The sequence below is a fragment of the Echiichthys vipera genome (assembly GCF_963691815.1).
Source record: "Echiichthys vipera genome assembly, chromosome: 17".
Classification (NCBI taxonomy): Eukaryota; Metazoa; Chordata; class Actinopteri; order Perciformes; family Trachinidae; genus Echiichthys; species Echiichthys vipera.
This window is the reverse complement of record NC_139842.1, coordinates 9,718,454-9,732,830: the sequence shown is the minus strand read 5'-3', so window position 1 is coordinate 9,732,830 and position 14,377 is coordinate 9,718,454. Positions and strand designations below refer to the sequence as shown.

General features: G+C 43.3%; 1 protein-coding gene across 1 annotated transcript in view; it reads left to right on the top strand.

The window, feature by feature from the left end:
- cacna1aa (calcium channel, voltage-dependent, P/Q type, alpha 1A subunit, a) overlaps nt 1-12,734 on the top strand; it is a gene marked incomplete at both ends in the record, with an annotated part of 81,611 nt that extends 68,877 nt beyond the window's left edge. Inside the window, 8 exons of the mRNA XM_083931008.1 lie at nt 446-549; nt 3,005-3,120; nt 3,584-3,716; nt 5,503-5,616; nt 7,642-7,680; nt 10,057-10,270; nt 10,538-10,821; nt 11,916-12,734. Coding sequence (XP_083787134.1) covers nt 446-549; nt 3,005-3,120; nt 3,584-3,716; nt 5,503-5,616; nt 7,642-7,680; nt 10,057-10,270; nt 10,538-10,821; nt 11,916-12,734 — 1,823 coding nt within the window. The remainder of the gene's footprint in view (nt 1-445; nt 550-3,004; nt 3,121-3,583; nt 3,717-5,502; nt 5,617-7,641; nt 7,681-10,056; nt 10,271-10,537; nt 10,822-11,915) is intronic.
- Nucleotides 12,735-14,377: the final 1,643 nt, after the last annotated feature.

Below are 14,377 nucleotides of genomic sequence, written 5' to 3'. Positions count from 1 at the left end.
AAATGCATGAGATCTGCTATCGAAGTGTATTGTGTATTTAGAATTTCATTTGCAACCAAGTTCAAATAAGTCATTAGCTGTTTAGATAGAACAGTTGTTTTTAATTTTTAATTTATTTATTTTTATTTTTTGAATGACTTAGTTAAATTTGTGTTGATTCTTGCGATCACATAATTGCAGATTCCTGGAGCGACTGAATTTTACCTATATCACAATGAGGTGCTTTGATTACAAGATTTTACCTGTGAGAAATATAAATGTTATATAGAGTTAAACTAAAGTAGGATGCAGTAACAAAAAAAAAAAATCTGTCTGTGAAAAGACTATTTGCTCAGTGTTGTGTGTGAGATGTTTGTGTGCATGCCTCACCCCTTTCTGCCATTCCTCGCGCTCAGGGTCCATACCAAAAGGTCTAATCTTGCAGGGTAACTTGTCATTCTCTCAGCAGCCACAGACCTGACAGTGGGGAAAATTTATGCTGCTATGATGATCATGGAGTACTACCGGCAGAGCAAGATCAAGCGCTCGCAGGCTCTTCGTGATGAGCAGGTACTGCTGTCTCAAGGAGAAAAGCACTCTACCTGCATCTGAACCTTTAAAGTCAAAGGCAGACTGACGCACTGAAATATAGGCTGCAGGGCTGTAGTCCCATTTATATAAGTCTGGGCTGTGACAACCTCTGTCTGGATCCAGGGAGAAGTCCTTCTCCAGTCAACTAAAAGAGGCATACAGGGAGTGAAGCCAACATTTTAGCCATCTAATGCAATCTCCTATCCCCCACATGCAACACTCCTTCTCTAACAACCAAAACAGTGCTGCCATCTGCTGGGCAAAGTTTGCTTCTTCCTGCTTTCACAGGAATATTTGCATAGGTAGAAAAAAAATGCAAACATAATTCAGTGAGTCAAAATTTATATTGCTAGTTTAGTATATACTTTTCACCTAGGTGTTGGTTATTTATCAGTTTGTATAACTTAGACTGCTGGGTTTCGTTTTAATAAGCAGGCTGTAGTGTTGTCACAGCCCAAGGTGCATGAGAGCCCTCATGACAGTTCCTTTTTCTAAGATTCTTTCCTGTGTCGACTGCTTTTAAAAATGCTGTACCTCCTCACTCCTTGTCACCCATGCTCGTAACCTTGGACTGATTAGATTTGCATTATGATATTGCTGCACCCTACCCTCCAGGTCCATAACAACATTGATCTCCACATTAATTTAGCTGTGTTTCATGTAAGTATCTGAGATCATGAGGTGTTATCAGAACTGAAATGTAATGGTCCTTAACAGGTTTATGCAGCCAGCTCGGACCATAAACACTTAACGAGCTGCATGCTTCTGAGGACACTCACCAACCTGATATCTCATTGCACGAGTAAAATACTTGTAGTGTCTCTCAAACATCAGCAAACCTCCTTTACCCTCTTTTTTCTCATGCACCATTTCCCCTCCTCCTTCCTTCAAAGTCCTCTGGCCACACGCAGTGCTCCACACACAAAGCATTGTTTCACTTAATCCACGTCTATGCCCCTTCCCTCCCCCGACACATACTCTACATCGTATCCTCTCCCTAGTCTACCTGTTGCATTGTAACCTGTCACGACCGGGTCAGCAGGTCTGGGCTACCACATCTTGTAGCAACTCCCAGTGAGAGACCTCTGTAGTATTTTATGATCCAAAATTGCCATTAGTTAGATACCACCACACTACAATTTAAAAGTGTTATATGTGTTTTACATGTTGTACATTATATTGTATTTTGTGCTTGCACGTAACCTGGAAATCCAGACCCACATCTATTCAGGATAGCACTTCGATCAACTACGATCAGTTAGAGCAATGAACAAGGTGACGTATCTTGCCAAATTCAACGACGCAGCACTGTCGTCATCGGTTCCGCCTGCCCATAATAGATAGTACGATTTGATTGGTGAGTTGGGATTTTCTGATATAGTTAATGAGCTGCTACAGTGCGTGCCAAGCGGCAGCAGCAGAGCAAGATGAAATTCACTGACGGTGCATCTTGATTTCCAGGGTAGCTTGCACACAAAGAGAGTTTGAATTTGAAGGTAAACTTTTTTTTGACTCTGTAAGATACAATATGATATTTATTTATTTATTATTTATTAATTTGCACAATAAAAATCAGACAAAAAAACAGTCAACATAAATAACAAATACACATAAAGGATTTTAAAAAAAAAAAGAAACAAATTGTGCCGGTGCGATTAAGAAAACCAATAGGGGCTTGTTAAGGAAATCTAACCTTAAGTGTAAATGCAAGAAAATAAAATGAAAAGTCATCTAATCCACAAAGGTATACAAACCTACCCTTTACAGAGTAGGTGGATTCCATTTCCTTAGTGGACCTTATAAGGGGTGGTACAAATGCTGCATCTTTTACTGCAAAACGTGAGGCACGTCAGTCGGTCACTATCAGAAAAATAGGCACTTGCAATGTGAGATGGCGACATTCTCGCATTTGAGTCCTTGCGTCTACATTAACAACAATGAATTTGAGGGCACAAAAAGTGTGGCATGTGTACAGGCCCTAAAGCAATCTAATGGTTAGAGTCCTGGACACCTCAAAGGGTTGCCAGGTCCAAGAATGCATTCTGAATCCACCCATCTTTGGCTGAATCCAAATGTCCACCCTCTTGTTCTGAGCCATTGCAGACTTCAGTCAGACATATTGTGACATGTTCCATGTCATAATCAAGTCTGTAAAGGAGAGGGACTGCAAAAGTGCTGATAGATGGGACTCAAGTGTGTTTCAAGTCCGGACATTTGGATTCAGCCTCTTTCTCTTGTTAGATGCTGGGCATCAGTTGCTCAAGAGTCCCTCCGTCTCATTTATTCCTCTTCCATTACTTTTTTTGCCTGACCTTGCTTCAGTCTACAAGCCCCTTCTCTACATGCCCTTTGTTCCTGCTCTGCCCCTTCTCCCTCCATTTCCCTGTCAGTCTGCCTGATAGCTGGCGACGGCCATGTTGTATATCTCACACAGAATCGAACGCCATTACTGTTTCAGCGCGTGGAGCCACCTTCCCCCACCCAGGATGGGGGTCCGGGACTTAACAACGCCCTTCCTCCACCTGAGACAACAGAGACTGTCAACAGCTTGTGAGTTGGATGCTGTTGTTATGTTTTACTTTACAGGAGGTGGTTTGTTGACAGCAGAACAGTTAACGGTCCCATGTTGTAAAAAGTAAGATTTTTTTATCATTCAGCTGGTTAAGGAGCTATATAAATAATGTCAAAGTATCAAAACTCTTAATCAACAGAGAAATGCATGCAGCCCGTATTCTGAAACTATGTCTTTAAATGAGCCTTCAGGACTTCTGTACAGTTGTGATGTCACAACTATATTATAAATAGGTAGAATGTGCTGTTACAGTTATTTCCAGGCTGCAATAACAGAGAGGACGGAAGCGTAAGATCTAGAAATGCTGACTAATCAGAGCAGACTGGGCTTTTTTGGGAGGAGGGCTTAGAGAGAGAGGCTGAGCATTTCAGACAGAGGGTGAATACAGGTATTTTCGAGCATAATATGTCTACTCTGTGACGGCGTGTTTGTGTGTCATAGGCCAGTGGTGGGGGGGGTCCCGGAGAGCCAATCATGGGTGACGGCTCGTGCTCAGGAGATGTCCCAGAAGGCTGGCAGCTGGACACCCGAGGGACACCCTGAGGATGGCCTGGGGAGCATGACCAACTCTCAGGTAGAAAGCTCATAAACGCACACACCCAGGACCATACACAGTCACAGGCACACTCATATGCAAACTATACAAATAAAATGCACATTTGACGCACACCAACTTTGTTTGGACAAGTACTCAAATACTCTACTTATTCAACATTTATTTTAACTTTCATGCCATGGTTACCGAATGAACACCCAAAGAATTATTGGCTACTTAAATTATAAAATAAACGATGATCTTCATGCAGTTACAGATTGCAATTCCATCTCCACTGAAAGCAGTGTCCCCTTTCTTCATAATTAGATGAAAACGTAAGGTTCGTGTTCCACTTCATTATAACTTGCTTCTTCTTTCATGTTTTTATGCTCCGTTATCAGCAATATTAACCAATGTTTATGGTTGAGAGTACTTTTGTCAGTAGTTGTGAAAATAAACTACATTCTTCTTAACAACTGCGGAATAAAGAAGTTAAGAGCTACTGTCCCATCTTTACTTACTGCCTTGACACCTTTATTGTTTCTACTCAGTAGGTCATTTTCATTCCCTGTGATCTCTCACCTCGATTTTTCAGTTAGCATTGACATGGCGTCTTTGATTAGTTCCATCTCTCAAACCTGTCTATTCACACATTTTTTTATTATCTTACTGAATTTTTCCTTCGCCGTACATCTCCACATTTCATTCAGATTCATCTGGCCTCTGTCATTAGAGTGGTTCATGTCTCTGTCATGCTGTTAAACCTCTCTGCTTGTAGACCTCCTGGAGGGCCTGACAGGTCTCTGTATCAGTCAGCCCTGTAACATAGTCACTTCTCCATTACAATCAACAGAGGTCTGGAGAAGTTTACGCTCAGTAGTCGGATAGAAGAGAGTGGCTGTCGGCTTCATTCAAACTAGTTTGAATGATGACCAACAGTTAGAAAAGGCAAATGAAATCATAAAGCACGGACAACAACAGGAGATATTAGCAAACAAAATATTTTATAGCAAAAAACAACACCAACTCTCAAATGTCATTTAATGTAGATTAAATGAGCAGCCAGCACATGCTGCGAGTGGTTCAGCATTTTTCTAGAATTACATAACTAAGAGTTTATTCTTTGTTATTATTTAATCTTGTATATTTTCTTTTTTAATGACTGATTGAATTTAGCAAGTGGAACTTTATCTTAGCTAATGATTGAAACTCAAACAACAACAAAAAAGTGCCATGCCTCTGTTTTAAATGTCCCCAGCCGCCAGATTCAGCTCCATTTGCTTAGGTATACTCCAATACAGTTTGGCATATTTGCGTGTGACAATTTGCATGGTTATAGCTGAAACAATATGTGCAAATTAGCCTACCAAAGTTTTCCTAAGTTTTACGCAACCTCCTGTACTGCCTACAATGCATCAGTACCTGAACTGGCCAGCACTATCGTGTAATCCGTTTTTCAAATGTCTTTCGGGCTGCTTTGATTTCTCCTTCAAATCCAGTCCTGCTTTGACTCACAAGCTCCTCCAGCTGCCATCGATGCCACTAAACAAAGAGTCTTTGCATTTTTGACAGCCTTTGCGAACACAAAATTTTATTCTAATCGGAGTATACATCTTATCCATGTAAGACCAGAACACTCGCAAAAATCAAAACCAAAACAACAAATTAAAAAAGGCGAAGTCCCTCCCACACTAACACACACACACCAAATTTACCCTCAATTCTCTGCTTTCTTTGGATAACAAACTTTCCCACCTATCCCCCTACTCCCTGTCAGTTTTCATGGCAGTCGTCACACTCTCCTGCTCTCCTGCTCTGTTTTCAGACGGTAGAGATGAGAGAGCTGGGGCAGGATGGTTACTCGGATACTGAGCACTTTCCACCAATGGAAGGCCATGGCAGGGCCGCTTCCATGCCACGCCTCCCAGGCGACAACCAAGTGAGCAGCATTCTCACCCTTCCACTCTCTTTCTATTTTCCCCCATTATGTCTGTTCCTCATCTCCTTTTGTTTGAAAAGATCATATTCTCAAAGGTCTGACTTGGTGCTTAAAGGTTCATTGCTGCGGTTACTTGTATCCATGTTGGAGAAAGATTGGCACAGGGTCAAAGGGATTTCTGCGAAACGATGCTTATTGACAAATGCCTATTACCAACAGTGTGGTACTGGGCCCAAAGGTTACATTTTTGTAGGTACATTTTTAGCCAAAGAACCACCAGTACCATTTGAGGTTCCGTATTGTAAAAAGTGGGATTTCCATGTCTTTTTTTTATTATAAAGCAGGACGGGGTGCTTTGTAAATCAATCCACAGAGAAATTATAAACTATACTATATATAGGCAGAAAGTCCTGCTACAGTCATTCACCGTCTGCAATGATGGCGCAGAGACGCCAAGGGTGCAGATTCGGAAGACTACGAAACACTGACCAATCAGAGCAGACTGGCAGACAGGTGCTAAAGCACAGCGTTTTAGACAGGGCGAAACGACATATATTCAGACAGGCAGTATATAGAAAAATAATGTGTTTTTGAACATTAAACCATGTTAACATGTAAACATGTTCTAGTAGAAACCCATAATAGAAATATGAATTTGAAAATCGGCATAATATGGGACCTTTAAATAAATAATATTTCTGGCTAAAACATGGAAATGTTTTGCTGAAATGTTGACTTCCAAACTGGAATTCAAGAGGACCATAGCAAGGCAAAGTGACACCTTCTGCTCCTTTTCTCGTCGTCGTCTCTTCCTCTCATCCTGCCACCTGCATGGAGGTTTTTAACCGTGGTTGTGCTATTTCCATCTAGCACACTCATCCATTTCATATTGTTTCATACCCCGGTGAGTGCTCTGGTTGTCATATGCGCACAACATATTTATGAATCCAAATGTGCACATACACATTCATGCAGTTTACACACTTTTCTACCCACCATAATTTCCTCTTCTTTTGTCAAAACGTATTTATCTTTTCTTGTTGTTTTTGTACTAAACTGTCTCTTCCTTCCTGTCAAAGGTTTGGCCTGTGCAGAATTATTTTGGATTTTCAGGGGCTTTTGTTTTTTTTTCAACCAGTGTGGCACCAGCATGATATTGCGTGTTACAGATGTGTGTGTTTGTGTGTGTGTGTGCGTGTGTGTGTGTGTGTTTGTGTGTGTGTGTGTGTGTGTGTGTGTGTATGTGTGTGTGTGTGTGTGTGTGTGTTTGTGTGTGTGTGTGTGTGTGTGTGTGCGCGTGTGTGTGCTTGCGTGTGTGTGCGCGCGCGCGCGTGTGTACACTGTTTTTGTAACTCTGTTTTCTGCTGATGAGTCGACTGCAATTGTGTGTGTGTGTGTGTGTGTGTTTGTGTGCATATCCATTTGCGCGTGTATTTTGCTGATTGTCGTCATTGCTGTTGTGACTGTGGTGCCATTGATTGAGCATTTTCATGGTGACCTTGTCTATATAACCCTGTTTTGGCTCCAACCACCCCCAGTCTCTGTGGTAAGTGTTTCTCTTCCACCTTCACTGCTGCTTCGGTGTCTAATCAAACTCTCTTTCCCTGTCCCTCCTTCTCTTCTGTCTTTCCTCTTTCGTCTCTCCACTGTGGCACCCCATCTGTTTTTGGTTTGAACCTCCATCTACTATCCTTTGGTTTTCACTTGTACTCCACTGAACCCCTTTTCTCTTTCATTGTGTATCAATCCAACCCTGTCTCCCTTACATCTCTTCCTTCCTTCTTGGTTCTGTGTGTATGCTTCATGTGTGGCCACAACTTTGGTGTATTTGTGGCTCTGTGTGTGTGTGTGTGTGTGTGTGTGTGTGTGTGTGTGTGTGTGTGTGTGTGTGTGTGTGTGTGTGTGTGTGTGTGTGTGTGTGTGTGTGTGTGTGTGTGTGTGTGTGTGTGTGTGTGTGTGTGTGTGTGTGTGTGTGTGTGTGTGTGTGTGTGTGTGTGTGTGTGTGTCTTCTCTGTGCTCATACAGCAGCGGAGGAAAGGGAGACAACGTGGCAGTAACCTCAGTGTATGTACCCTGTCTTCCCTGTCTCGTCTTGTCTCTCTCTCTCTCTCTCTCTCTCTCTCTCTCTCTCTCTCTCTCTCCTGTCCCTTTCCCCTCTCACACACCCCTGGAACTCCTTTTTTCCTCTTTTGTCATGTCTCCATGTTGTGTCTTTATCATAGCAGGGATTTTCTTTCCAATTTATCAGGAGAACCCTTTTTTGGCATGACCAAATCTGATGCCAGCCCAGCTTCCAAACTGATCCCAGCATCCTTAGCTACTTTTCTCATGCACCTAATGCAATGGGTTTGGAATTGGGCTGAACTCTGCATGTCCCCTGACATTATCAACAGTCATGCCACAGTGTCTCGTGGCCTCCATGTCTCTGTCTCTCTTTCTCTCTCAGCTGCTGCTAGTGCTTTGGTGCTCTATGTCCTCATGCCTGTGTGCTCGTCTATCAAGATGTTGTCAATGTTTCCCCGTCTTTGTCTGAGTCTCCATTCACACCTGCATGCAAGAAATTTGTTGAATTGCGTAAAAGTGCGAGTGTGTGAGTGTGTGTGTGAATACTGATGAGAGACAGAAAGAGAAAGGATTTGGGTATATGTGCGTGTTATGGTGTTGGGATTCTCAGTGCTACTCCGATGAGGCTAGATGAACTGGTGTTTTATATACATCTGCAAACCTGTCAGTTGATTTGTCTAATGCACAATAACTGGAAAACTGGCCAGCTCAGCTGCCAAAAGGACCTAGCACTGTAGTAGCCTGATATGGTTTACATGCCCAGGTCAGGAACTTGTGGCACCATAGGCTCTGTCCTGCTGTCCCACCTCAGAACATGAGGCCTCAGCACTGCAGAAGGAAGTTCTCATGTGGGTGGAGGACTCAGGACAACCCCTATGTACCTGCATGGCTGGAGGAAAGCACGCTGAAGCAGATCAGAAATGGAGGAGTTTTATACAGCCGTTTATGGTTTGTGAGGACGAGGGCTGCACAATATATTGGATCTTGATCGTCATCGTGATGTCAACTTGTGTGATAAAGACATTGTTAAATTGAGTTTTTTGAGGTACTTAAGAACTGCACTTTAAAGTCCCACATTGTAAAATGTGAGATAACATCTCTTTTTTTATTATTATAAAGCAGGTTGAGGTGCTAAATACTGTGAAAGTATCGAAAATGCTCACAGAGAAATAAACACAGCCTGTATTCAGGAATTGTGTGAGCCATCAGGACTTCTGTAAAGTTGTGAAGTTACAACTGTACCATATATAGGTAGAAAGTGCAGAGATACAGAGTGGGGATTTCCAGAAATGCAACCAATCAGAGAAGACTGTGCTTTTTCGGGAGGGGGGCTTAAAGACACAGGCGCTAAAACTGAGCATTTCAGACAGGGTGATGAGGAACATAATGGGTTTTTTGAACATTAAAACATGTAAACATTTTCTAGTAGAAAGCCAAAATACAAGTATGAACCTGAACATGAGCATAATATGGTACCTTTAAAATGTAAAATAAAAAAAGTTATGTTCATTTCAGTGTTAAATTTATTCAATAAAATAACGATGGAAATAATTTCCTTTCCTTTTTTTAATTCAACAAGCAAATTGTTGTTTTTGAGCAGTACAGTGAAAGCAGCAGAAAGCCAGAACTGAGCGCACTTTAATATCTGTTTATCAATCGCAAGTAATATCGTTATCGCCATTGTCAACGTTGTCGCACATTTTCCTGATATCATGCAGCCCTAGTGAAGATTGAGGACTGATGCAAGTTGTATTGACATTTCTATGTCCTTTTTTCTTTTACAAAGCAAGTTACAGAAGCATGGAAGGCATGGCCGTTTGCCATCATCTCTTTTACTTTATTTCTTGTTATTCTTTTTCCTTATGTACTTTTTTATTCCTCTGTGTCAGGGGTCGGCAATTACTGTAGTTTCAGCCCTAAGACCATTTTTCTTAACACTTTGAGGCTAGCACAGGTACAGTGGAGACACATATTTGTGGTGTGAATTCTTTAAAATAAAGGCAGAATGAGGGATGATTACATGGGTGAGATCATTGTCAGGGGCCAAATAATTCAAATTTGGCCCGCAGGCTGCTTTTTGCCGACCCCTGCCCTATAATCTGTATATATCGTCTATATTTACATGACTGGAACATTATTGCTAATGTGTGAGTGTGATTTGTAAGGGGTTGTGGGAGAAAGGTGGGTGGGCTTTCAAAGAGTTCAAGAACTCTCACTCATTCAAACACATGCATACATATACACACATACTGTACACAGTGTCTCTTAACCCACAACTCACAGACAACACCAACTTGACAATGAAAGGAAATACCTCTCCCTGCATCTCTCCCTCTCTCTCCCTCCCTTCCTCGGTGGTCTCGTTTTCTCCCCCAGACCATCAATGACGGCAGTCCTATGAAACGCTCGGCCTCGTCGCTGGGCCACAGCAGGTCTGGGCGCGGCCACAGAGACAAAGGAGGAGCAGATGACTACAACATGGAGCGTGTACCTGAGGAGGGTAGAACTTCCAGACATGGACACCGGCGAAAAGACCGGAGTCATCGGGCGTCTGAGAGGTCCCTCTGTCGCTACACGGAGCCTGACACAGGTGGGAAAGACCACATACACACACAAACAAACACATGTATATGAAAACAGTAAGATGATAGTTTGACAGATTCTGCAGCGTAGAAGCTTTGTTAAAATAAAAAAATTAAAATCATGGAAAACTATCATGAAAACACATGAGAGGTTATGTGTATCCGTTGCTTTTAAGCGTTGCTAAAGTGTGATGTTGTATTGTTATCTAATGCTATAGCAATCTTCAGTGTTGTCACCATACACCAATAATAACTCCATTAAACTCCACCATCAGGCCTAGGCACAGATCTTAGCACGACCACCCAGTCAGGTGACCTCACATCCAAAGACAAGGATCGTGACAGAGATCGCGGACGGTCCAAAGACCGTAAACACCATCACCATCACCACCATCACCATGGCTCCGTGGACAAGGAGCGCTATGTAGCAGAGCGAGGGGGCGAGTATGGACACAGGCCCTCCCGGGACAGAGAGCATGACCGGGAGAGGGAGAGAGAAAGGGACCGGCGCTGGTCACGGTCACCCAGCGAGGGACGCGAGTGCATGACGCACAGACAGGTGGGCTTTAGAGTAGTTGTGTGCACGTGGTATCTGGTACAAAATCAATGGTATGCACATTTTCAGTGTTTAAATTTTTTTTTTTAAAAGGCCCTGTCAGGGTTGTGTGCATCTGTACAGTTAAGATGTCACTACTATACAGTCTATAGGTAGAAAGTGCTTTAAAACATGTACGCATGTTCTAGTAAAACCCCAAAATACAAGTATGAACTTGAAAATGTTCATAATATGGGACCTTTAATGTTCTGCTAATGGAATCACAAAAGTACTTGAAACTTGCTCTTGACCAGAAAGTATTTAATACGGTAACAAATAAGGGTGACCAAGACACATCATCAGTTATTAAAGGACTCTACTTTTTCCTGCTGCCTTCAAATTAGAGGCCAAGATGTGTCGTTGTCTTGAACAACACACAGTTGCGTTGATACAGATAGTATGGGCCCTTTTGTATATATATATATATATACCGTATATTTGACTACATGCACACAAACATATTCATTATTGTGGATATAATCATGGGAATAAAAGAAAAATGTTTGTTGAAAGTCGCTGTTATCAAATCACTGTTCTAACAACCAAACAAATATGCATAAAAATGTATATTTGAGTCCTTGACTGCTGCCCCTATCTGCACTGTCTCAGTGTTTTTAGACTGCAATTAACCCCGAACTCAACATACTCAACACTCAACACATTTTATGTGTGTTTTGTCACCATGTTTACCCTGTACCACATTTGTTGCTCTGGAAATCAACCCTTTACCCTTTTTTTCTCCTGTCGTCTTTTGTTTTCTCTGCGTGACATGTTGCTTTTCTATGTACGGTGCTGTTTGGAATCTCATCTTTTTCGTCCACATCCTCTGCTCTGTTACTTTTTGATGCCCTCATTTCTGCCTTTCTCTCCTCCACTCCACGCACATTATGACTGGTGCTTTTATCCTTATTGTTGCTGTGGTTCTTGCTCTTGTCTTTTCTTTCTTTCCCTCTCTATTTGTTTTTTGCTCTATCTTTCCCATCCTCTTTATTCTACATGTTCTGTCGTTGAATTTGTGGTTCGTTCTTTTTATTTGCTTTATTTCACTTTTTGTGTAGGGCAGTAGTTCGGTCAGCGGAAGTCCCGTCCCCTCAACCTCGGGGACCAGTACGCCACGCCGAGGCCGTCGCCAGTTGCCTCAAACCCCTGCAACACCCCGCCCCCATGTTACCTATTCCCCTGTGGTCCGTAAAGCAATGCCCACACCACCTGGGGGGCCACAGGGTCGTCCCCCAGCTCCTGCCCCCCGCCACTTTTCTCCTGAGCCTGCCCAAGGCCAGGGCCCTCCCCCTGCTGGCCTCCCATTGGCCCATCATGGCACATCCCGCCAGGGTCATCATCCCCCACCTCGCTGGGGAGACACAGGTGGAGGAGGTGGCTCCATGGAAGGGGATGGCTGCTTCTACAACCAGGACTACCAGGACTATGAGCCCCACCATGAACCACCTGCCTATGAGCAGAGCCCCATGCAGGGTGGCAACCCCCATCCTCACGCTCTTGCCAACCACCCACTGCCGCCTCCCCCACAACCACAGCCACATAACCCCCATCCCCTCCCTCCACCCCAGCCACACCCTGTAAACAATCCCCACCCTCATCCACCGCCCCACCCACAGCCCAGTCGCACCTCACCTAGGACTGCCAGCCATGCCCCCCCTCCCACCACCGCCCTGACTGGGCCTGTACAGGGCCAGATGCAGCCTGCCGTCCAGCGCCGCTTACCCAATGGCTACCGCTCTTCATCACCTTCCACACATCTCCATGGACCCCCACACACTGGGCCTCACAAGGTCCCACCTCCAGCTGGGCATCCTAGAGGTCCCCGCAAGGGCCTGCATGAACCCTACAGCGAGACGGAGGACGACGACTGGTGCTAGCCTCTGGGGATGGGGGAGGGGCGTAAGGAGGAAAAATAGTTGGTAGATATACCGAAGATGAAGATGGGGAGCAAGAGCTCTGACTGCCAAGGGAAACCATGATTCTTTTGTTCTTGCCTGTTCAATTTTTTCCTCTCCTCCACTGCTTGGCATGTCCTTGTGACGACGGGCTAGATGATGGGATAGGTTTCAGGATTAAGGGGTGGAACAAGAATGCTGGGGCAGGATCTGGAGAAACAAGTGGTGTTAGAGGAAACCACCTCCATGTTCTGCTTGCATTGTTGTTGCATTCATATCTTGATGCCAAATAAGACCAACCTCAAACTCCAGTTTTGAAGGATGCAAGAAAGAGGGGTGATGGACACTAGTCTTTGTGTGTCTTAAATTATGCCTCTGGCACCGAGCTACAGCCACTTACAAGATGTCAAGAGTTGCGACTCGACAAAAGACACTTTACAGTCAGAGACAAAAGAACGACCACTGTTTTTTGCTTTTTTTGCTCCTCAAAGCTAACTTTAGTTAAGTTAGCTGCACAAAGAATCAGATCCAACCCTCCCAGCCACCAGTTGAATATTGATGAGTTTTATCATCTGTGTTTTTAAATAACAGCAAAAGTGACGATGAGCCCTCCACCTGTATGAGGTGAGGAGGCTAAGTGGGTGGGAGAGTTGGGAGTGTCGCACAGGGTTGACGAGTCTCTCTGTGAAAATCTAGAGGAAAGGATGGGTGTGTTAGGGATGTTTACCGTTGTCCCTGGAGAACACCGTCCTCCCAGAAACAAACAATTTAACTGACCTCAACCCATGGCCTATGAGAGAAGAAAAACATGTGGAGATGGGTTTCAAAAACAAAAAACAAACAAACCAATAACTGTTTTCTGCAGTATTTCTTCTTCTATTCCTGCTTCTTCTTCCTCCTTCTCTTCTACTTCTTCAAAACATTGAAGCTTGAATCTTCTGTTGCACCCCTCACAGCTTCGTTTTTTAGACTTGCGGAGTTGTACACCCTGTGGAATCCTGCATGAATGATACAAAAAATAATAATAATAGCAACAATGAGAATCTACTGTATGTGGGGGGACATTTACTTGGTCCTTTCTGTTGTGGTCTGTAGGGTTTCTCTCTTTTTCAGTAAAAATGCCTTTCTGTTTCTCTCTCTCCTCTGTATGACATTCCTGTCTCTGTACCTTCATTTACACTAAAATCAAGTGACAGAGGGCTGTAGGGAGATTGGATAGTTACTGTATGTTTATCTTGAAGGGGGAAAAAATTATTACTTTTTGCTTGCTTGTCTGTATGTTCTGTGCCAGATGCCTGCCACTGATACAACTGGAATTGCACATATTTCTTTGTGGAAGTAACTTTTTGTAACTAAGGTGAGAAAACGATATATCGGGAAGCAGGGTAAATTGGATAATACGGTAAAAGGTGGGGTGTCCATACTGGTGAACAAGTCAGACAAATCAGTAACATCTCAAAGTCTTCCAGGTTTGGGGTTAAAACAGAGACATCCGAGAGAAAGAGACCAATAGAAAGGCGGAGAAAGGAGAGAAACTCTTCATCTTTGTTTTCTTTGTTATTGACTGTAATGATGGATAAACAGATAATATAATAACTTCTAATGATCATGATGATCGTGATAAT